We start from the raw sequence: 24,317 nt of genomic DNA, 5'->3' as shown, positions 1-24,317 counted from the left end.
TGGACCAAGAAGCCTCCTGTGGGGACCATTGTCCCTGTACTGACTTTCGCAGACAAACCATTCCCCAACCGGACAAGCTGGCATCCGTAGTGACCACTGTCCAGGACGGAACCACCAACGGCACTCTGTGGCTTAAGTTGCTCTGACAGAACCACCAATCCATGCTGTCCCGAGCGGACTGTGTCAGAGGCAATGGCAGATGAAATTGTTCTGACACCGGGTTCCATTGGGAGAGCAACGCTGACTGCAATGGTCGCATATGAGCGAAGGCCCAGGGAACCAATTCCAACGTTGAAGTCATTGACCCCAACATCTGAAGATAGTCCCAGACTATCGGGACCGGTTTGGATAACAAGTGTAGAACTTGACCCTGTAACTTGAACATGCGTTCCCGTGTGAGAGACACCGTTCCCCGACAAGTGTCGAACAAGGCTCCCAAAATCTCCAGAGATTGCGAAGGCACCAGCCGACTTTTGGAAGCATTGACTACCCAGCCGAGTGCTTGCAATAATTGGAGTACCCGCTGAACTGCTTCTTGACAGAGCAACTCCGACTTGGCGCGAATCAGCCAATCGTCCAGATACGGGTGTACCAGGAAACCTTCCATGCGAAGCTGCGCTGCTACCACTACCATAATCGTAGTGAAAGTTCGAGGCGCGGTCGCAAGGCCGAACGGTAGCGCCTGAAACTGGTAATGCTGATCCAGCACGGCAAACCTTAGAAATCACTGGTGATCTGCCCGGATTCCTATGTGAAGATATGCTTCCGTGAGTTCCAGGGATGCTAGAAATTCCCCCTGTCTTACTGAAGCAATCATGGATCGTAAGGTCTCCATACGAAAATGAGGTATTCGCAGACATCTGTTGACCCTCTTCAGATCGAGAATAGGACAAAAGGTTCCTTCTTTTTTTGGTACCACGAAGTAAATGGAATAACGGCCCCTGCGGAGCTCATGGGGTGGAACCGGAACAATCGCGCCAAGTTCTCGAAGATGGCCCAGCGTTGCTCGTACTGCCCGGCGCTTGTCTGTAAAACCACAGGGTGATACCAAAAAGCACTGGCACGGCTGGCGTATAAAATCTAACGCGTAACCATGTCTTATCACATCTAGGACCCGCTGATCCGATGTGATTCTGGTCCACTCCTCGTAAAACCAGGCCAATCTGCCCCCGATCATTAGCACTGAGGAATGGACCGGCCGCACCTCATTGTGCAGGCTTTCCACCCTGCACATTCTGACCAGCCCCCGGCCGACCGAAACTGTGCCCGCGAAAGGACTGAGAGTACGTCTGCTGTCTGTTGGCACTATGTCGAAAAGAGGAAACTGACCCCCGGGAGGTCCGAGGCCGCCAACCTCCCCGAAATTGAGAGCGGGAAGACGGAGCCCCTCTTGACCTTGGTCTGTCCTCTAATAGCCGATGCACCTTCTTCTCACCCAAGGACTCAATCAGATCCTCCAATTCCTTGCCAAATAACAACTTGCCCTTAAATGGCAACGAACCCAACCGGGCTTTAGACGACACATCCGCTGACCAATGGCGGAGCCACAACAAGCGCCATGCCGAAACCGCGGAAACCATGGATCTGGCCGATGTGTGAAGCAGATCATAAAAGGCATCCGCACTATAGGCAATCACTGCTTCTAGGCTTCTAGGCGCCTCCTCTGGGAAAAGCGAGTCATTGGCTAGCAACTGTTGCGCCCACCAAAGTCCTACGCGCAAGGAGAAATTACTGCAGATAGCCGCACGAATCCCTAGAGCCAAGACCTTGAAGATCCTTTTAAGTTGCATCTCCAGCTTACGGTCCTGTAAATCCTTAAGAGCTGTACCCCCGGTCACCGGGATGGTGGCCTTCTTTGTGACCACCACCACCGCCGAATCTATCTTAGGAATCCTCAACAGCTCCAATGCCTCCTCAGGCAGGGGGTAGAGCTTATCCATCGCTTTAGCCACCTTGAGGCCCAAGTCAGGGGTATCCCATTCCTTGAAAAGTAAATCCGAGGCGGAAAAATGCAACAGGAAAGCAGAAGGAGGACCCCTAAGTCCCAATACTACCGGGTCCGTCGCTCCAAGCCTGGACTCTTCCTGCGGTATTTGAATCCCTGATTCACCCAGACTTTCCGGGATAAGAGGCCCCAGTTCATCCCATCGAAATAGATGGACAACTTTCGGGTCATCCCCATCTGTCCCATGGGTACCCCTAGGACCAGTGGCCAACTGGTCTCCGTCCCCGTCAACCCCCCTCGGGGGTTGGGATGGTAGGTCATGGTCCCCCTGTTGCTCCTCCGGCTCATTGGTATCCGGGGAGGAGTTTGGATCTCCCTGTGCGGTCTGCGATCGGAAAGGCCGGGATCTGTCCGCGATATCCGGAGCCTGGGCGGGCTTATGTTGCTTCCCAAGCCCTATCGGAGGGTCCGGAGCGTGGGAATCCTGGGGTCTCTTCCTGGCCAGTCTGCGGGCCTTGAATGCCTTGTGCATTAACAATACAAATTCAGAGCAAAAAGAAGAATCTGACGAACAATCCTCCGTATCCCCCTCATGGATCTGTAAATTGCCCGGGCAGAATGGCCTCGCAGGCCTGTCCCCCTCAGGGACCCTGCGCTGGGGAGACAATCGCGGCGGGAGGTTGTCCTCCCCCTGCGCTGCTGACGGTGCGGCCACTGCAGACCCCGGGGAGACAAAATGGCGGCTGCTCCCGCCGAAACTGGACGCGTGGTGTCCAAAATTGCACCCGTTCCCGCACTCCTCGGGAACGGGCCATCCCCTGCAGCCAGCTTGCCCCCAGCAGCCCCGGTTCATGATCGCGTCCTTCCCCTGGGCCTGTCCGGGGCCGAAGACGCACCTTCGCCTCCCGAGAGCAGCTAGAACACAGGCTTTCGCGAGAGAGCCGTGCCGGCACTGTGCCGCAGGCCCGGCAGGCAGCCCGACGCGGCATGCCCCAGCAATCATGAAAACAAAGGAGAAAACACACTCCCGCGGCGGCGAAAAACGGCACCCGGCTCCCCCCGCGGGAAGGAAGGAGGAAAGAACACAGTAAATAAAACTACAAACGGACCACTTAAAACTTTTTTTTTTTGTATAGTTACCGATCACCTCCGGGTCCTGGGCCAAATGGGGGGAGTGAGCCAGGCTCCCCAGTGTCACCCCCAGTGAAGACCATACAGTGGAAAATGGATAATTCCCCACACTTCAGCGGCCTCTGAAACCAGGGGGGATGGTCCTCTCAGGACCTCGCAACCCCCTGGGAGGCGGGAGGCTGGACCTGCAGGCAACCTACTGCGGTCCTTATCCTAGCCTATCCTCACTATGTTTTTCTCTTTTTTTTTTTTTTAACACTATCTAACACCTAACCAACTAGGCCTCAGCACAGACTGTAGGTTTTGCACCTCCTCCACCTGCTAGGAGACAGAAGAATACTGCCGGACTGTAGGTGGCTCCAGACTAGATAAGGCGGAGTTTTTGTTTGTAAACTTCTGTCTCCATCTGCTAGAGAGGGGGCAAAACCCAGGAGTCTGGACTGATCCTGGTACGTCGTACAGGGAATAAAGATTTATTACATTGGATTTAAATATTTTAATACATCATTTTTGGGGGAGGATTGCTTGGTTGATATATTTTTTTGCCTTTTTCAATTTATCTTCACTATAGGAGGGCAGCACAGCTGAAGTATTCGGGCGTTTTGTTTGTGGCAATGTAACATTTCTCCTTTTTATTTCTCTCACATCCAAACTGATGTTATAATGATGATCCTCTGGCTAAAGACCATAGACTCCTTCCACAGCACCTGAACTGCCTAATAGGTGTTATTTGTGTCTGTGTGTGTGTGTGTGCGAGGTGGGGGAGGGGGGGGGGCCTAGACTGTCCTCCTGTGAGTGTGATCACAGACTCTGTAGCTCTCTCTGCCCAGTGACATGCGAGGGATTTCTTACTACACAAACTCCCAGCTCTGTGCCATCTTTGCTTTCATGAAATAATTCAAAAAGGGAGAACCCCCAGGAACCCCCACCAGAACATCCCTGTTTCTGCCCTTGTCAACTCAAGGAGGAGAAATTTAATTCAAAAATCTAACTTTTTTTCCCTTTGAAGTGATATATTTTTTTGTTCCACCCCAGTCTGCAGAAGTCAAGAATGAGATCTTCTTTTATGACCATTTTGTTCTAAAGATTGAAAACAAAAACAACAGCATTGTACTGTACAGACTTGCCTGAGAGGAAAATGAACCACATTTCTATTATGAAAAGACTGGCAACCTTGCATCATGAGGATTCCTAATCATCTTACCCATGAGTGCATGATTGATGTCCTCTACAAAGCATTCCGGGCAAGCGATACTTCATAAATTGTATTTTCATATCAACTACTGCAGTTAATAATGAATGTCAACAAGCTTTAGTCTTTCTGCCTGTTTATACATTGACAAAAAAGTAACATGGAAATGTTGAACAAAACATGAAAAGTTTTTTTTTTTTTAACATGCTGACACCTTTGTTAAAGTACTTCCTTAATATTATTACCCTTGAGGTAAACCAAGTAGATCCTATAATGGACCTGCTTTGTAAGCTAAAATGAACTTATCCAAACCCTTAGCAAGACTGTCCTGTATATAAAATCAAAGCTACATTTTGTACATATCCAATGGCTAACAAGAGTCATGAAGTTTCTTCGAATAATGAGATCTTGACTACCTACCTTAAGGTCATATTTAGTGGCTTTACTGGCTACCATCACTATTCTAACCTCTCTTGCACACATTCGACAAGGTTGTACTTTTACAACGGGCCAAAGACAAAAACCTTTAGGGACAGATTTATATCTCCTTATCGATATCTGGGCTTAGTTTTGAATTTAATGCAACGGTGCCATCTTTTTCCGACAATCCACTTGCTTATTGCGGCGGTTACTACCCCTAACCAATTAAGCTGGATACTTTACTTTGATGCAGCTCCAGCACTGCTCTCTGCATCAATGGCGGGGGTGGAAGGAAATTAGAGCCAAAAAGTTACCAATAAGAGCAAAGAGTAACAGATACGTATGAGAAAAATAAGAGTGAAAGCTTAGCTGGGCAGACTGGATGGGCCGTTTGGTCTTCTTCTGTCGTCATTTCTATGTTTCTATGTATAATGCCATATTAGAGATATTTTAGAGCTATTCAATGGTTTTACCATTTCTTCTAATAGATTGCTTTTGCAAGTCATTAGTCACCAAGAAACTGCTTTTAACAAACAGATATGAAAGGGGGCCTGCCTTCCATAGATGGTCAATTTCACTTCTCCAATAGTTGAAATGAGCTTCTCAGCACAGAGCTGCATGCACGACCCAATGCTGTGCAAACTGTCAATTTAAAATGGTGACATTTGTGTGTGTGCGGGTGAGATGCAGATCCCTTACCATTTGAGTTGTGGAGGGTTTGTGCCCCAACCCCCCCCCAATACTTAACACAGAATTGGTCTCCACACCTTCTGTGCCCAAAAGGTTCTTGAACGAGATCTCTAAGCAGCCTCTGATATGTTAGGTACAGCCTGTGACAAAGCTTTGACAACCTTTCATCTGCAAACTTGCACATGCACAAGAACAATAATACACGCAAAGCCGGGCACTTTTCTTTTACCACCTGGGATGATAAAGTGGAAATCGGAAAGCTGCTGCTATTTTATTACAGCCATGATGCAGAAAATTGAAAACAACAGAATTGGTCCATGCCCCCGGAATCCTTTCCTGTTTAGTGGCCACTGAAAACTCTTGTTTCTTGCATTTACTCATTTTTGCCCTTGCAAAACAATGGCAAACAAATGTCTTCATTGGAATTCCACACAACTGTAGCTTTAAAACGTTCACACTTTCATCCAAGAGTTTACCAAAAAAAACAAAAAAAAAAAGTTAAAAATATCAGAGGGAGGAGCAATTTCTCTTTACGAGATTTCAGCAAACCTGACAACGTCTCTTTAAATGTTCGGCGTATTCTTGCCCGGAACATACAGTCAGTCGCCTGTAACGCCGTCTCCCAAAATGTAACCGGTACATGTGAGCACCCAGGGCTGCCTGTGCATGGCCTTTTCACAGCCTGCTCAAAGCCACCTGCCACTGTAATGGCCTGAAACACCTCAAATTAAAAATATATATTTAGCTATTTAAATCAGTTGTACTAGAAAAGTATATTTTTTAAATAAAATAATTCTCAGGGAATATGTGACTTTCAAAAATAATTATTAATTCTAATCTGGCTATCAATTATTTACTATGCATAGTGCAATTCAGTTTCTGTTTACAGGGGGAAATGTGTCAATCACAGCATAGGGATGATGTGAACATCTGCAAATGGGACCTTCCAAACTGAAAAATATGAAGACTTCCTTTAGGATTACAATAAATGGTATCATTTGAACATTTCCATAGTTTCATACTCTGCCTCCTTTAAGCTACACATCAGGGGTGGGCAAACTATGGTCTGCAGGCCAAAACTGGCCCATCAGCACCTTTTTTTGCAGCCCATATATCTCGGCTGTTAGCTCCATTATCTTCATCCCACCGATGGTCTGATCTCATGTCATCATCGAAGACCTGGTGGGTCAGCACGTTATTTTAGGCTTTGGTTGATGATGTTAGACAGGCAGGTCATAGTGTTGGCGGCCAGAGATGATAGCATTGTGGGATGGGGGAAGTATGTGTTGGAGGAGAAGGAAGAGGGGAAGACAGACCCCCTATGTTAATCCTCAGGCTGTACTAGATGCAAGAATTATTTCTTTGGCTGGTCTTCCTCCTACCCCACCCTCTTGAGGAGCTCCAAGAGGAACCTTCCTGGTCCCTGCTGCAGAGGCCCCTGCTGCACTGCCACTTATGTGGCTCTGTTTAAAAAACGATTGCCAAACTCTTTGAGTTTTCTTTCTGTTCTTGCTAGAACAGGTGTATGGGAACCATGTGTGTTCAAATTCACTGTGAGTCGCCTGATTTAGTACAGCAAACAGCAGCAGCCTGGAACCTGGAGGAACAGTTAAGAACATAAGAAGCCGCCATACTGGGTCAGACAGAAGGTCCATCAAGTCCAGCATCCTGTCTCCAATAGTGGCCAATCCAGAATACAAATACCTGGCAAATACCCAAACAGTAACTAAATCCCATGCTACTAATGCCAGTAATAAGCAATAGCTATTCCTTATGTCAACTTGATTAATAAAAGTTTATGGACTTCTCCTCCAGGAACCTGTCCAAATGTTTTTTTTAAACCCAGCTATGCTAACTGCCTTAACCACATCATCTGGCAATGAATTCCAGAGCTTAATTGTGCATTGAGTGAAAAAGAATTTTGTATGATTTGTTTTAAATGTGCTGCTTGCTAACTTTGGGGCGGATTTTAAAAGCCCTGCTCGCGTAAATCCGCCCGGATTTACGCGAGCAGGGCCTTGCGCGCCGGTGCGCCTATGTTCCATAGGCCTACCGGCGCGTGCAGAGCCCCGGGACTCGCGTAAGTCCCGGGGTTTTTCGAGGGGGGCGGGTCGGGGGGCGTGTCGGATCGGCGCGGCGTTTTGGGGGCGGGACGCGGCATTTTGGGGGCGGGCCCGGGGGCGTGGCCGCACCCTCTGGAACCGCCCCCAGGTCGCGTCTCGGCGCGCTAGCGGCCCGCTGGCGCGCGGGGATTTACTTCTCCCTCCGGGAGGCGTAAATCCCCCGACAAAGGTAGGGGGGGAGTCTAGATAGGGCCGGGGGGGTGGGTTAGATAGAGGAAGGGAGGGGAAGGTGAGGGGAGGGCGAAAGCAAGTTCCCTCCGAGGCCGCTCCGATTTCGGAGCGGCCTCGGAGGGAACGGCGGCAGGCTGTGCGGCTCGGCGCGCGCTGGCTACACGAAATCGGCAGCTTTGCGCGCGCCGATCCAGGATTTTAGCGGCTACGCGCGTATCTACTAAAATCCAGCGTACTTTTGTTGGTGCCTGATGCGCCAACAAAAGTACGCGAAGGCGCGCTTTTTGAAAATCTACCCCTTTATGGAGTGTCCCTAGTCCATCTATTATCTGAAAGAGTAAATAACTGATTCGCATTTACCTGTTCTAGTCCTCTCATGATTTTATAGACCTCTATCATATCACACCGAAGTTGTCTTTTCTCCAAGCTGAACAGCCCTAACTTCTTTAACCTTTCCTCATAGGGGAGCCATTCCATCCCCTTTATCACTTTGGCTGCTCTTCTCTGTTCCTTCCCCAGTTCAACTATATCTTTTTTGAGATACAGCAACCAGAATAGAACACAGTAATCAAGGTGCGGTCTCACCATGGAGTGATAAAGAGATACAGTACTATGACATTCTGTTTTATTTAATAACCAACACAAAGGAAATCCCAAAGAACCATCCACAAGTTAACACACTTGTCTTGCAGTGAACACTGTGTGATATTTTTAGTAATAACGCATCAGCAAGCCTGACGGCGTGCCCTCTCACAAACGAGCTGCCTGGATAGCTCCATCATTTGCAAAAAAATATTTTTTGGTCAATTTTCTTTTTTGCATTTAAAATTCGATGTATTCAGATGAAAAAATTGTTAGTGATCATGGCTCAACAGCAGCGGTTGTTTCGCATCTAACTTCCTCAGGAGCTATGTGATCACTTAATCCAATATAATATTCCAGCCTAGTTCCCTTTATGAGGAGATTATTTCTTTGATTTCCTTATTTGTATTAATATTGTATTTGATACAGTGGATTAACTAGTAAACCAGCTAAAACTTACTAGTGAACCAGAAAGGCTGAAGATTTGCAGTCTCTGCATTTTGCTCAGAGATACTGGACATTGGAATGTTGGAAGATTGACGACTTTTGAAGTGAGCTAAAATAGTTTATATCTGGAGTCTGTCTATCAACCATGGCTGAAGCCATAGATACAGTCATTGATGTAGTCATTGATTAGTTGGTCAGAAATAACCCAGAAGAACAAATGTTCCTATATGGTACAGAATAGTTATGCTAATAATTGATTCTTATTTGGCTGGGGCTATTCAGGCACAAAACCATATATGACAAAGAGAACTTGGTTATTCTGGTACAAAACCATATTTGAGGAAAAGAGTTTCAATTTATGACCAATCAGAAAAGAACATTTGTCTTTGATTGCACTTGGGAAATTATAAAACAGGGTGCAACATTTTCATCGCTTTGGAGGCAGAGAGAGAGAGACGCACCCAGAAGACATCATCCTGTATCACAGTGTTAACCTCCCCACTGTGAGTATCAATAGCCTGGCCAGCTACAACTTACATTGTAAGTATTTGATACAATATTAATTAAGTATAGGAATCTGGGAAATGTACTCTGCATTTATTTCCTTATTTTTCTGAAAAGATTCTGAGAGAAAGAGATAATAGGATAAGGAATTATATACTTTACTGTATATTCTAAGTGTATATTAAAGAAGCACTAAAAGGATATAGCAAATCAAATTTTACCAATCTGCTTATTAAAAATTGTTATTAAATTGGTATCTGTGAATTATTCCTTATCAAATTAAAATAGTAACAAATTGGTGGAGAATGCAGGCATTGATGTAGGACTCCACTTTTCTCACCACAGTTTCTCACCAGATCATTTATAAATGATCCCAGTACAGAACCCTGAGGCACTCCACTGTTTACCTTTTTCCACTGAGAAACCTGACCATTTAATCCTACTCTCTGTTTACGATCTTTTAGCCAGTTTGCAACCCACAAAATGACATCACCTCCTATCCCATGACTTTTTAATTTTCTTAGCAGTCTTTCACAAAGAACGTTTGTCAAATGCCTTCAGAAAATCCAAACACATTAAACCTACTGGCTCACCTTTAGCCACATATTTATTAACCCCTTCAAAAAAGTGAAGCAGATTTGTCAGGTTAGTCCATGCAGGCTCTGTCCCAATAAACCATGTCTATCTATATGTTCTGTGATTTTGTTCTTTAGAATAGTAGCAGGAGTAGCTGATGGTGGGGGCCAGAGTAGTGAAGAGGTGCAAAACAGGTAAGTGGTAGTGGGGGTGGCCAGTGTAGTGGGGAGAGAGTACTGGGGCTGTGGAGGCAGTTGCATGCTAGGACTGGGCTATCGGGGGAGAATGCTAGAGTTTTAACAGAAATGAAAGTGTGTTTTATTTTAAATACATGATTTTACATAAACTATCATATGTAAGAAAACACTGAAGCAGAATACTGTGAAATAAAAAAAAAAAAGTTCATAACACAGAAAGCCACCAATTTTAAGCATCTTCAAAAACTCCTAATTACAGTAGCTGCAAAGTAACTACGGAAATCTACATTTTATAAACACCTCAGACGAGAAGCATTAACCCTGATTAATTGCACAGGCACTGGACAGAGTATTTACTTACGCCTACTTTCATAGAGGGCTCTGGACTTCTCGTAAAGTTCGTAGGGGTCCGGTTTCCTCGGATCGAAGGCCTCTGTGGAATCGGGGAATGAACTGCGATGAAGAGAGGGTGGGAAGGGAAGATTCTGTGGCAAGGCTGGTGCGGATAAGCTTGTCTGGGGACTTCCCTGGCTCTCCCATCGCTCCATTAGCTGTGACAGAGAAACATCTTTCATTAACATTCCTCTTCTATTTTAAAAGTAGTAACCTACTGAAGACATTGCTTGTATGAAGAGGGATTCAATTAGCGTTTGCCTTGAGCTTCCGGATCAATTGGGCTGGGATGGAGCAGCCATGAGCCTTCATTTACAATCACCAAACAATTTTTCCCTCCTGATTCACAACCCCTCCCAGCTTGCTTTTAGTCCAGTCACTGCAGGAATGGTCCTTTCCCAGGGACCGTGCACTAGGTCTCCCTCCAGAGCACTGCAATCACAGGCCCTGAATCGCTGCATTGCACAATGTTTCTGACTCCTCCTTTTTTCAGGGGCTGTGAAAGGGCAGCATCTCCAGCAACCTACGTTGCATGCATCTGTTTTACACACGTAAGTGGCACTGTGAACACCAGTTAGAGGGTTGTGCATGTAAAAGTACATGTGAAACCCCATTTCACATGTACTTTTATCCACACTAGCAAGAGGAGCTCTACAGTCATGTATAGGAGCTGTAACTGAAAAAAGGTATGAATCAGGCTCAAAAGCATGAAAGGTGAAACCAACCATTCAACATGTATCAGAAGCTTAGGGTGCCTTACCCCATGGGGAAACATGCTCTTCCCATTTTGATTAGCCACATTGGACTTTTACCTACGTACAAAGAAGTCTACGTGGTCAGAAGGCTGAGCAATATTGTAATCTAAACCAGTCAGTAGAGGCACATACACTGCAGACTGAATGGGCAATTCCTGGGCAACATCAGGGCACCCTTGGGTATCCAGAAGTAACTCTAATGCTCGATCGTGAGGTTTCTGCAAATTGCTTGCTGCCAGTGGATTGCTCATAGCTTTTACAGCTGCCTGCAGCACTAAGATTGCATGCATGGGCCACATCAGACCCTTCTCAAACATATCATCATTCCAGGCCTTGAGGCAGCATGTCAACATAGCCCCCCCAAAATGGGTATCTTCATTTTAAGATATTTTATCATCTTCTGGCACAGTTCCTCCCCTCCCAAGTGGGCCTTTGACTGTCATTAGGTTCTCTCAGGAAGCAGATCCTTTCTCTGACAGAACCCAGTGGCTATCAGGATTCTTATGGATGCTAGGGCAGAGTTTACATTGGTTACTTTTTTCTTCAGGAAAAACATCTTTTTTGATTGATTTAATTATTTTACTTCATAGAATACATAGCTGTTACTGTAAGAAGAGTTATTCGCTCGTGGGAAAGCAGTTCAACATGACGGATGGCCTGGGCGGCCATTTTTGCACTACAATTCATATATATTTGTAGGTGAATGGCACTGCTAGGACACAGCAAGAGAATAGTGGAAAACAAATGCTTTTCTGGGTTTTAAATTAAGAACCGCACAGTCTCAGGCTGACCTTACAAGATTGACGATGCCGGTGTTTATTTGTTCTTAGCAAGTTAAGGGATCTCTGATCATGTTATGTCCCCTGCCATTCAGCCATATGCCTTTCCCCCTTTATTAAATAAAAATAATTTTTTTTGTAGTCTTTCCAATTTATAGTACAAGTAATTTACATCCTACTTAAATACCGATTCTCAGTTTATATCTTAAGGAACATAACCGTTCTGCAAAGCCACTGCAATTCCACAACAGATATACTAATTTTAGTTATAGCTGGGAATAAAATTGAAAAAAACAGTACCATAAGTTCCGAATCTGTACAAAATTATGTACATTTTAATGTACCACTGTAATAATTATAGAGGTCTGGGTGAGTGTAAAACATGTGTAGGCCGTGGGAGCACACATTTCTTATTTAGCTTATTATAAATGACCCTTTTACCCACAAGCTCTGCATCACGCTGGTTTACATTATTTTTGCTGTCACCAAGACAATGCTTTGCCCCCAGCTGTGCAGAATAAAGTCTATGCCGGACCCTCTGCAAGGCTTCTGTTTCAAGATAACTAATTCATTCTTGCCCTGGTCCTTTTTTAAAAAAAATAGAACTTCTGTATTTGGATACAATGAAGGAATTTATTCTATTTGTTTTACTAATGAAGCAAAATTATGCTCAACAGACGTGACATGAAGTGACGGCAGCATGGACAAAAGATTAACCATTCCTTTAAGAACCCATTAATCAGCAAGTTGGAAGACTTAACCATCACATGCATCTGATGATGAGAACAGTCATTTTGATTAAATCCAACACAAAAATAGACATCTAGATTGTAGAGGATTCACTTGTACAGTAAGAAAGAACATAAGAACATAAGAAAATGCCATACTGGGTCAGACCAAGGGTCCATCAAGCCCAGCATCCTGTTTCCAACAGTGGCCAATCCAGGCCATAAGAACCTGGCAAGTACCCAAAAACTAAGTCTACTCCATGTTACCATTGCTAATGGCAGTGGCTATTCTCTAAGTGAACAAAATAGCAGGTAATGGACTTCTCCAAGAATTTACCCAAACCTTTTTTAAACACAGCTATACTAACTGCACTAACCACATCCTCTGGCAACAAATTCCAGAGTTTAATTGTGCGTTGAGTGAACTTTCTCTGATTAGTTTTAAATGTGCCACATGCTAACTTCATGGAGTACCCCCTACTCTTTCTATTATCCGAAAGAGTAAATAACCGATTCACATCTACCCGTTCTAGACCTCTCATGATTTTAAACACCTCTATCATATCCCCCCCTCAGCCATCTCTTCTCCAAGCTGAAAAGTCCTAATCTCTTTAGTCTTTCCTCATAGGGGAGCTGTTCCATTCCCCTTATCATTTTGAATTAACTTAATAATCATAAATATATTTAGTCCAACAAATGGAATATCAACTATAAGCTGTTTGTTGACTTTTATTCCTAGGTACTTGCATGCCAGCCATAATACTGGACTAAGGTTTCATTTATGTCATCACATCCATGAAGACTCATTTGCTGGGATGGCCTGACATTCAGGCAGCAGTGTATAATCCAAAGAGATGCAGGCTCAGTTCCTGGATACCGATTTGGGCTCCTGCTCCTTCCAATGGCAGGATCTGGAGATTAGGGGAATGCATTGCAAAAAAAACCCTTTTGTTTCATTTTATTGTTTCGTGAATTATTATTTTTATTTTTCTTCTGCGTTTTAGTGCGCACTAAATCATTTTAGTGCACGCATAAACAAAACACTTTTCTTCTTTTTGTGTCATTTCAGATACGAAATGACACATAATGAAATAAATTTCATTGTGACTTCCTTGTCATTTAAAATGATGCTGTGGAGGCAGCATCCACAAGCCCGGCCATTGCACAACAGTGACACCTACTGGCAGGTTCAAGTAGGCTCTTGTGCTGTTTTCTAGAAGGAACCATTGTCCATGTCTTTCATAGCAACATGGAACATGATGGAGGAAGACCAGAAGACTCAGTCTAGTCTGCCAAGATTTGTTCCTGGCATAATACCATAGACTCCACTTGATCTCTGGCTTTCTCTTTACTTTTTTGCAACTAGGGACCCTTTGTGCTGTCTGCAATTCTGTTACTGTTTTTGCCTTCACCAACTCTACTAAGAGGCCATTCCATGTGTAAGGCTTCCCTTTGTTGTGGGGCAATATAAGGAGTTGCTATGATCTATTTGTAAGAGTGCCAAATTTGAAAGTTGCCAGAATAGACTGCTGTGAACCCGTAGAATTTTCTAGAAGGTGTCCAGTAATAGTGGGGAAAGAAAAATCATTGTTTTCTTTCTAAGCTTTGAAGCTGGGAGGTACGCAGGAAGCAGAAGCCACTGTATGCAAGGGAGTAATTGCAGACTAGAGCCGGGGGTAGAACACAGTCAGGCTCTTTCACTATTCTTGGAGAGTTGAGAAAGTGGGCTGGAAGCTCACCATTCCTAGATTTTTTTCTTCTAAAAGTCCTAAGATTGTAGATATGAGAAGGAGTCAGGGTTTTCTATGGTAACTCTTGGTCTTAGGGTCTTTTGCAGGGAAGGAAGGAATCCTGTCGTTAAGCTCAAGTGAGGTCTATTTTTGGGTATCTATAAGGGATCTGGAACCCATACAGCTGCCTATGTCTCTTAAAGAAAGAAGGAGTTGCCATACTGACTTTTCCAGACAGTGTGATCTGGTGCCAAAAAGGTGCTGTACCATCTGGGGAGAAACAGAGTCTGTACCCAGTGAGTACTCAAGCATAAGAAAAAGGAGAGGAACTTTTCTGCACAGAAGCAGAGCACAGCCCCTGGACTTTAGGTACCAAGGGGTATCCTGTATCCTAAGAGGTATAGCAGCTCACACCACCTGACTTTAGGAGATCCTGCATATGTGGAATGTGTCTATGTAAACGGAATGAAGTCATCAGACACAATCATTCCGGGTCTCTCTCCAAGTTAGTGTATATCAGTATCTCTTCCCTATCATATATCGCTCCCTTGGATTTCTGCATCCCAAATGCATTCCTGCACAAGTTTGCACTGAAGCTGTTGAGTACACTTCATGCTTTCGTAGATCACTTCTGGAGTGTCCACTCTGTTGCAGATCTTAATATCTTCAGATTGCAAGATACTATCCCCCCAAGGTCTCTCTCTTGCTCCGTGCACCACAGCCCTTCACCTCCCATCACATCCAGCTCTTTTGGATTACCGCACCCGAGATGCATGACTCTGCATGTCTTGGCATTGAATCCCAGCTGACAAATCTTTGACCACTCTTCAAGCTTTCTTAAATCACTTTTCATCCTCTCCATTCCTTCAGGCGTATCCACTCTGTTGCAGATCCTAATATCATCCGCAAATAACTTTACCTTCTATATCTTCTGCAATGTCGCTCAAAAATTCTCTAGTCCCTCAATCAAAAAAATCAATTAGATTTGTCTGACAGGACTTTCCCCCTTGTAAATCCACGGTTTCTCGGGTCCAGCAACTTACTGGATTGTAGATAGTACACTATCCTTTCTTTCAGTTCCTCCAGTTTCTTATCCACTCTACCATCCTGAGGCCCACTCTCCAGGCTGCTCAGTTTATTTATGAGTCTCATAAGTGTGCTGGTCTCAAAAGCTTTGCTGAAATCCAAGTACACCACATCCAGTGCATGACCTTCATCTGATTCTCTGGTCACTCAATCGTAAAGGACTGTTGTTGTAACAGCTGGAGGGGAAAGAAAGGCTAAATCCTGGTCAACTGCAAATGCAGGGATAAGTTAGACTGAACTGGAAGCTGCTGGATACTCCCCTCCCCCAATGTTTGACTGGAATATCTAATTTTATATATTTATAAACCAGCCCATTGTATGCAACGCAGAAAATTCAACATTGGCTTTTTGTAGTGATGACACTTCCATAGCTATACTGACACTGATTTCTAAATCTCAAACCTGTCCTGTCCACCCCACAGGGTTTTCAGGACATCAAGTGGAAACCTAGCTTATGTGAATTTATCTCATGCATGCTCATTGCTGATATCCTAAAAATCTAACTGGCTATGGAGTCCCCAAGAGAGGTTTGGGAAACCCTGTTCTAATCCATCTTTACCAAATGGGCCATTTGTCACAATCACAGTAACTATTATTAGTAGACACAAGGGAGTCCATATTTATCGGCATTTAGCCAGATAACTTGTGAATTATTCAGGTAAATGCTACCTTTTGAATATTTCTGCCACTTTAACAGCTAAATTTTAGTCGGTTAATGAGTTATCTGGCTAAAAATGTAACCAAATAATGTGGGGCATTCCGGAGCAGATTTAAGTTAACCGGATAAGTTATCCAACTAACCGTGTTCGTGCTGTGGAACAGGGTAACTTATCTAGCTAACTCTGGTCACGCCATAGAACAATCCAAAACTTAGCTGGATAAACTTGCCTGACTAACTTTATGACAGTTGAGTACATTCAGTGGTGTGGTTTAGTCACTGAATATCTCGCCAAAGACAGCCAGATAAGTTTATCCAGCTAACTTTGCTGGCCACACCAGTGAGTGAAAATGGACCCCAGAAAGTATCATGACAACACTTGAGAGATGTGGAAAATGTGAGGTGAGAATTGAACCAGGTGAATTTCAGCCTGGTTTGACTTTGACAGAATTTTCTGGTTTTCCTCAGATTCACTGGGGAAGTCATTTAAATTCTTCTCAGAAAATCTTGGAAAATCTGACAGATTAGATCTGGATTTGTCAACCCCAGGGGATCCACACTGAACCGAGCACCATGGACCCTGGGAATTAAGCAAATCTCTTTAAATTCTGACCCAGATTTACAGAACATACATTGGAAGTTTTTGAAAAAAGTTTTCCAAACCAATTTTAAAGAACCATGAACTCCCTTTCTGGGTTGACTGAACTACTTCGTAAAGGCAGGACTGAGCTCCTTCCCCAGGCAGGATTATTTTCAATTTTTTTCTTATAGAACTAATTATAAGAAACCCTTTAGAGGGTAATTGTATATCTGCCCACATAATGTAAAATCTACGGGCATAATGTACATGAGAAACTTACTGTGGATTATCAAAGAGAACTTATGCACATATGTTTGCTTTGAAAATCCTTCCATAATTGGCTGGGTACGTGTGGAATTGTCCATACACACATTTGCACCTGCTCCAAGCAGGTTTTAGGCTGAGCATGACAACTTTCATACATGCTTTCAAAAACAGGAAAGTCTTAAGCACGAGCATCATCTCTGCCCCCAATTCTGCCCTCCAGAACATCTACTCCCAGTGTGTGTAAAAGACACATGTGAAACTGGGTTATGTGCACACTTTTAAACATTCTGGCCCCTGGCTGATTCTCAAAGTGCCACTTGCACACATAAAAACAGGGTTTTTTTAATGCATATACTTTGCTTTGAAAACCAGGCCCTAGAAAAACAGATGACAGAACTGGTAAAAGGTCGTGATTAGAACCCAAAACACTTCCTGCAATGGTATCAAACATCTATCATTATTTTAAATGAATATGAAAATGAAGGCTATGTCTTGATTTATTAAGAATGTGCTTTACAAAGCTGTTTTTCCAATTTCTTCATTTGTTATATATAATTGTCTTTTCAAAAAGCAAGTTACAAGTGCACAGGTTTCCATGCTTGATCTCCAGTGCGGTCGTGTTTTGGAGCAATGGTTGCTATGTGAAGCTTTGACAGCTGAGAACCCCACATATATATATATATATTGCGGCAAGGTGCATGAACCCAGTACAGGGTGATTAAATGAATATACTCTGGAACAGCTCCAGGGAGCTGGGTATAAAGATGGCTCTCGGAAGAGGATGGGTCTAAAGCTCCAACTCGGCCAGGAGGGTGAGGGGAGGCAAGAGTCGGTGCGCCTGGAGCAGCGCTGCGGCGAGAGCTGGAAGAAGAGGGGAGTTCTTGCCACCAGTCCAAAGGGACTGGGGAGCTGTTGGACTTACAGCCAAGGTCCTGGCTTACTGTGTGAATAGAGAGAAACGTCTGATCGGCTTCTGAACTAAAGAACCGATAAGCCACGTGTGAGTGCACGAAGTGAGTAGAGCCAGCCACCACTATACATTACTGTGTCCAACTGAAGGCTGCAAGGTTGCAAAGAAGGGCGAAATATGAAATGCAAACAAATAAACGTTTGGACTTTTAGGTTTCAAGATTTCATTTTATATTAGTTTGTTGGAATAAAAGTTCTAGCTTGATACATTTAAACACAACTCCTGGTAAAAAGATATTTCCCTTCCCCCTCCCTCAACAAAGGGTTCTGTCAGATATACAGTGTGTGTGTATATATATATATATATATATATATATATATATATACTTGTTTCTTAGAGAAAGACTCTAATTCAAAAGAAGAAAGAAAATGATTTCTGACTGTGTGAATGAGCATATTCTTGAACCAGGCTTAATAATTAGCTGAGGCTGGGAAAACACGTGGAGGGCTAGGCATGGTGTTAATAGACAAGGTATGGATGGAGCTCTGTTCATGAAATGTGTCCCGGTGGATCTATACTTCAAAGCTTATTTCCAAGTGGAAGACAGAATGTCTCAGTGGTGACCTTTCATTGTGCATTATTTATTATTACCGTACATCTCTTCGCAGGGGTGGGTAGGGGAGACTTTTGACTTGTCATCCTTTTCTGCAAACAATCTTATCTAATGACAAGGGTAAAGTGTCACCAGAAATGGGAAAACTGCAGCACGCGGTACTAATGAAATTAGGAATAGTAGAAATCATAAAGACTGATTCCATGATAAGCCAAATTAAAACGGGCATTATTAGAAGTTTGTATTTACGTCCATAGCAGCAGTTCAACAAAGATGAAATCATGCTGGCCCGGCAATATTGACTACTCTTCTTCTGCAGGCATCCTGCTACAAGGATAATATGCACTGGTCTGTTCTAACAAGAGGTGGGTGGCACCTTATAGACTAACCGATTTATTGAGACATGAGCTTTTGAGGACAGAATCCATGCTGTCAGATGCACCTTTAAGGCTAAAGGTAACTTTTTACTTTGATTATCCCTTTGCATTCCTGCAAATTCAGGGCCTGATTTACTAAGCCTTTTCCCCATTCCATGTCTTTGGGGGAAAAGCTTAGTCAATAACCCCCTCAGTTTGAAATTTGTAATTGCATATCAACTGTGCAAATATCATGCTACCTTCCCTATTTAACTATGTGCATGCAGTATGAGAGCCAGTAGCACAGAGGCAGTTTACAGCAAAACTAGCTAGCTCAATGTATTGGTATTGCAGTCTGCAATTCCAGGCTGTAGACTTTACATTTCAAAATCAATTAAACTTACCTGCTTTGGAGTTTTCCATGGAGAGAAGAAACCTGCAGTCAAAACAACAGTGTCAAAGTTAGTTTAGTTTGCACCATCCTATTACGGCTTCTATAATAGTACGAAGTATATAAGTTGCCAAATCTATTTAAAAATGGTAGCCTGAAATGCAGCTAACATTCCCACTGGCTGTTCTGATGGAAAAGATACATAGTTAGAGAAAATGTTCAGTGCATGTTGTCGATCTGACTCACAACAGCTCAAAGAGCATAAAGCAAAACATCGCCAACAGAAGAGTTCAATTTTGCAGAAATACACATCAGGAGGTTGATGGATTTTCATAAAATACTAATAAAAGAAAAAAAGTGATGTGTTATTTCAAACATATTGTTTAGATGAATATACCTCAGCAGAATGTGTATTTAAACATGAAAGCGAACTGCCAGCTACACATGACTGTGATTTATAAACTTTTCTTTTCTTGCCTGCTGGTATTGGATCTGTCAACCTGCTGTGCCATTATGACTCTCATATATAACACCTTTCAGAGGAATACTTGACTTGCCTTGGTATAATATTTTACTCCCTGAAATAAACATCTTCTGAATTATCCTTGCTTAGGCTCACATGGTTTGAGATGTTTCACATTCCAAACTCACAAAACATTCATAGTAATATAGTAATGTTGGCAGAAAAAGACCAAATGTTCCATTCAGTCGGCCCAGCACTTTGCTTATGGTAGTAAATGCTGCTCCATGCAGGTTACCCCCATGCGATCTGTAAAGGGTAATGTGATGGACATTATATTCCCCTGGTGAACACAAGAAGGTGGGCTGTAAGGAAACCCTGGGAAGGAGATCCAGTATGTAAAAGAAATCAGAATAGGAGGTGGACTCCAACTCCCAGAAGGTACAGGGGAGGAACATCCCAGGTTTTGCCCTATCGAGAGGATGAGAGAGCTCGGGTGTGGAGGGAGGAGGGTGAGAGCTTGTCTGAAGGAGGAGCAGGGCAGAAACAGGAAGGACTCCTACTAGAATCAGATGAAGACATGGAGGCGAGGATGGGCTGCTGCCGGACTTGGAAGATAAGTGGTAGTGACCTCTTCCAAAAGAGGACATATCCCTGGAGATTGCAAATCAGGAGTTTTACGTGAATGCTGCCATGGAGAGGATGTAGGTGTGGCCATAGTGAAAGGGGAAGCACAAACCCCAGCTGCAGACTACGGAGGGAGGTAGCAATAGGGCCTGGTTCTTAGGAAGTGTAGCAATTGTAAGCAGCATGTAGGAGGATTAGAGCGAGAGGTGCTTTGTTATCGTATGAGTTTGAGACTGATGTGGTTTGATAAAATAAAGCTATAGAGATTTTAAACTACTGGGATAACCTGGGACTATATGTATTTAAACCCAGCTCACCAACTGGAGTGAGAGGATTTGAACCTGAAGCCATGATACCCTGTAAGGAATGGGGTAAGTTTCAGGAAATTGAGACTGGAGTTCCTTGCCTGGGGAGCCTCCAAGGTGGAAGCAGAGAAGCTGCAATAAGGAGTCGGGCAGCGGGCACATGGAAATGCACCCGCCCCCCCCCCCCCCCAGAGGCTTAACCAGTAGTTCAGTTTCTTATGTAATCAAGAATTATGCGACTGGAAGAGTGGCCGGCGGCATGAACCCACAACAGTAGTAGCTGTCGCTCTGTGCAGGTTGCCTCCATGCGTTCTGTTAAGGGTAGTAACTGCAGCTGTCTACAGGTTACCTCCATGCGTTCTGTTAAGGGTAGTAACTGCCGTTCCATGTAGGTTACTCTAGTGCATTCTGCTAAGGTAGTAACTGTCACTCTGTGCAGGTTACCCCTATGCGTTCTATTAAGGTAGTAACTGCTGCTCTGTGCAGGCTATCCCCATGTAGAAATGTTATACCACTCCCTTTCTTCATTTCCAACCTCAAGCCTTTAGGGATCCGCAGTATTTATGCCATGCCCTTTTGAATTCATTTATTGTTCTTGTCTTCACCATATCTTCTAAGACGCAATTCCAGGCATCTACACCCTCTCCGTGAAGGAATATCTCCTAATATTGGATCTTAGACGTTCCCTCTGGAGTTTCATATCGTGACCCTTAGTTCTACCATTTCCTTTCCAATGGAAAAGGTTGAAGGTTTGTCCATCATTCATACCTGTCAAGTATCTGAAGGTCTGTATCCTATGTCCCTTGAGTGAGAAGTATATGAAATAAGTAAAAATACTGCATTATCAGTTTTCACTAAGAATGGTGGTCTTGTGGTGAGAGGTTCTATGGTCATGTATCCTTCCAGAAAGTACTAGTCAGGGCTGATTTTTGTTCCAGTTCTGTTAATTTGAACTTGCTAGTACCCTGGGACTTCAAAATGGAGAGGAACTAATTGTCGCTGAGAAACAACGATTGATATATTTTGTGATGTTGATAAAAATCTTCTATCCATAATCACTCTTCCTAAATGTTTGCTTTGGGGATTTTCTATAACAATTGGTAACTTGATCTCTGAAAGCAAAAGGATTTTGGTTTATATATTCTAGTCTTAGATAATTTTTTTTTTTGTAAATTCCAGGACTACTTAAAAGCTATGCTGAAATCATGGGTCCCAATGCAAAACAATATCAAGTACACAATTTTAGGCTTTTTGAAACACTAAATAATGATGCAAAACTGAAATCCATGACATTTTCAGGCTACTACAAAAGTTGCTGACAATCTGTTTTAATTTAAAAAAAAGTCAATTAAAGATGGCTTTGTTATTCTGATATTTTATTTTTCAGTTTTCCTGGTTGACTATTCTATGGCATTAATTCATCTTATGAACCAAAACTCTTCTGTTATCCGCTAATGGGCTTTTACTCACAACTTAGGAGTCTAATGCTAAAACATCTTCTAAACAATACAGAATTGTTAGGATCCGATCAGGAAGCTGGTTGACCCTCATAACATATGGCATACTGGGTCACACCAAGGGTCTATCAAGCTCAGTATCCTGTCTCCAACACTGGCCAATCCAAATCACAAGTACCTGGCAAGTACCCAGACATTAACAGATCCCATGCTACTAATGCCGGTAACTCACAGTGGCTATTCCCTATTGATTAATAGTTGTGTATGGACTTCTTCTCCAGGAACTTATCCAAACTTTTTTTAAACCCAACCACACCAAATGCCTTAACTCCATCTTCTGGCAATGAATTTCAGAACTTAATTGTTCATTGAGTGAAAAAGAATTTTCTACAATTTGTTTTAAATGTACTACTTTCCAGCTTCATGGAGTGCCTCCTAGTCCTTGTATTATCCAAAAGAGTAAATAACCATTTCACATTTATCTGGTCAAATCATTTCATTATTTTGTAGACCTCTATCACATTTCCACTCAGTCATCTCTTTCCCAAGCTGAACAGCCCTAACCTCTTTAGCCTTTTCTCATAGGAGAGCCTTTCTATGCCTTTATCATTTTGGTCACCCTTTTCTGTACTTTCTCCGGTGCAACTATATCTTTTTTGAGATGCGGCAACCAGAATTGCGCCCAGTATTCAAGGTGCAGAGTAACCATTGAGCAATACAGAGGCATTATGACATCCACCATTTTATCTGCCATTCCCTTCCTAATAACTCCTATTGTTCTGTTTGCTTTTTGATCGCCACAGCACAGTGAGCTGACAATTTCAATGTAATATCAACTATGGCTCCCACATCTTTTTCCTGGGTGGTAACTCCTAAAATGTAACCTAATATTGTGCCAGAAAGTGATATGCAGCATTACATTATGACATTTGGAGTCCAATATACTTATACTTATATAGGCAAGCCTATGTCCTGCCAGAAGAAAAGAGACAGCATTTTGAGACAGAAAAAAACCACAGCTGATAATTTGAAAGAGCAAAAAGGAAATTATTGAATATTTTAAATTTTCTCTTTAGCATCCATCAGCTTCCTGCTGCTCACTGTTGGGCTTCCCAGCTCCAATGGCCCTCCTTGGGTGCCTTGAGCCTTCATTTACAGGCCACCGGGGTTTTCACTTATTATGTGTGGCCTTTCAACTTGGATGTTGCAACAATGGTCCTCAGGCAAGAGTAATGGATTGCTATACCCTTCAGGGTGCAGTATACATGTGCTCTGTAATGGTCAGTAGGTGCCGCTATGGTGTGACAGCCAAGCACCTTTCATCCCTGAGTACTGTGAACACTGTCACTGAAAGGTTCCTAGCCAACATGAGGATCAGGAGCTAACTCTGGAGTGCACAGGGCATCAGGCTAGGCTAACAGAAGGAGGCCAGAACAAGGCAAAAGAGGGGACCATAGACATGAACTAGTATTCTTGTGCATACTGTAAATTAAGTCCATTCTCTGTATGAAGAGTTATTCTAATCAGATTACATGCACAACTGTACAAATGTACTAGTAATATAGCAGTAAGATGGCAATGACTGAGACAGTGGGAAGAAAGCAATGAGTAAGATAGTGGACAGCTCTTTGTGAATGGGATCTTCAGAATCATTTGTACATAATGTGAAGACCTGGCTCTTCTGTGGGCAAGTCCTGGCCAACACTACAAGGTGCTCATATAGGGCAGATGGTTGGATACCAGTGCTCTTCAGTATGAAGGCTGGCAGATTTTCCTCCCTGACATCCATGGGATGGATGTGGCAGGGCTGGCTGAGGCACATTCTGATGCCAATCCTTCACCACTGTGCAGACTCCCCTGGCTATGTGTCAAGTGAGGGAATAAGTCTATCATTCCAGGTGCATGTGGCACTGCCTTCAGAATGATGACCTCACTTTCCTGCTCCTCGTCCTCTACACTTTCCTCCTCCGCTGCCTCCTCTGTGTTCACTACTTCCTTGGCAGATATCTGAGGCATGTGCTTTTTGTCTGGTTTTCCCTCTCCTGGAAGACTTTCACCTCATCTCTTGGGGTCCAGGTGCTCTCCTGCTTCTGCCATCAGCCTTGACAACCAGCCTCATGTGCCAGGCTTACTTTTCTATGGGTGTGCATAAAGGTGGGGGGTGTCTATGACATGAGGAATAAAGGGCTGGACATGTTCAGCTTAGCACATATGCAATCATTTGTGTTGTGTCTACATACTATT

At 43.6% G+C, this 24,317-nt stretch overlaps 1 protein-coding gene across 12 annotated transcripts in view; it reads right to left on the bottom strand.

Annotated features, from left to right (window-relative positions):
• Positions 1 to 24,317, bottom strand: part of MAGI2 (membrane associated guanylate kinase, WW and PDZ domain containing 2) — a 1,548,202-nt gene that overhangs the window by 244,542 nt on the left and 1,279,343 nt on the right. For 10 of the 12 annotated variants that reach the window (XM_029615849.1, XM_029615851.1, XM_029615853.1 and 7 more), the window contains 2 exons: positions 19,238 to 19,269; positions 10,340 to 10,529 (listed from right to left, as the gene is read on the bottom strand). In XM_029615849.1, coding sequence (XP_029471709.1) covers positions 10,340 to 10,529; positions 19,238 to 19,269 — 222 coding nt within the window. The remainder of the gene's footprint in view (positions 1 to 10,339; positions 10,530 to 19,237; positions 19,270 to 24,317) is intronic. The other 2 variants (XM_029615850.1, XM_029615855.1) reach the window with 1 other exon arrangement.

The sequence above is a fragment of the Rhinatrema bivittatum genome, chromosome 9, assembly GCF_901001135.1.
Source record: "Rhinatrema bivittatum chromosome 9, aRhiBiv1.1, whole genome shotgun sequence".
Taxonomy (NCBI): domain Eukaryota; kingdom Metazoa; phylum Chordata; class Amphibia; order Gymnophiona; family Rhinatrematidae; genus Rhinatrema; species Rhinatrema bivittatum.
Note: the sequence above shows the minus strand (reverse complement) of the source record. Positions and strands in the feature narration are given on the sequence as shown.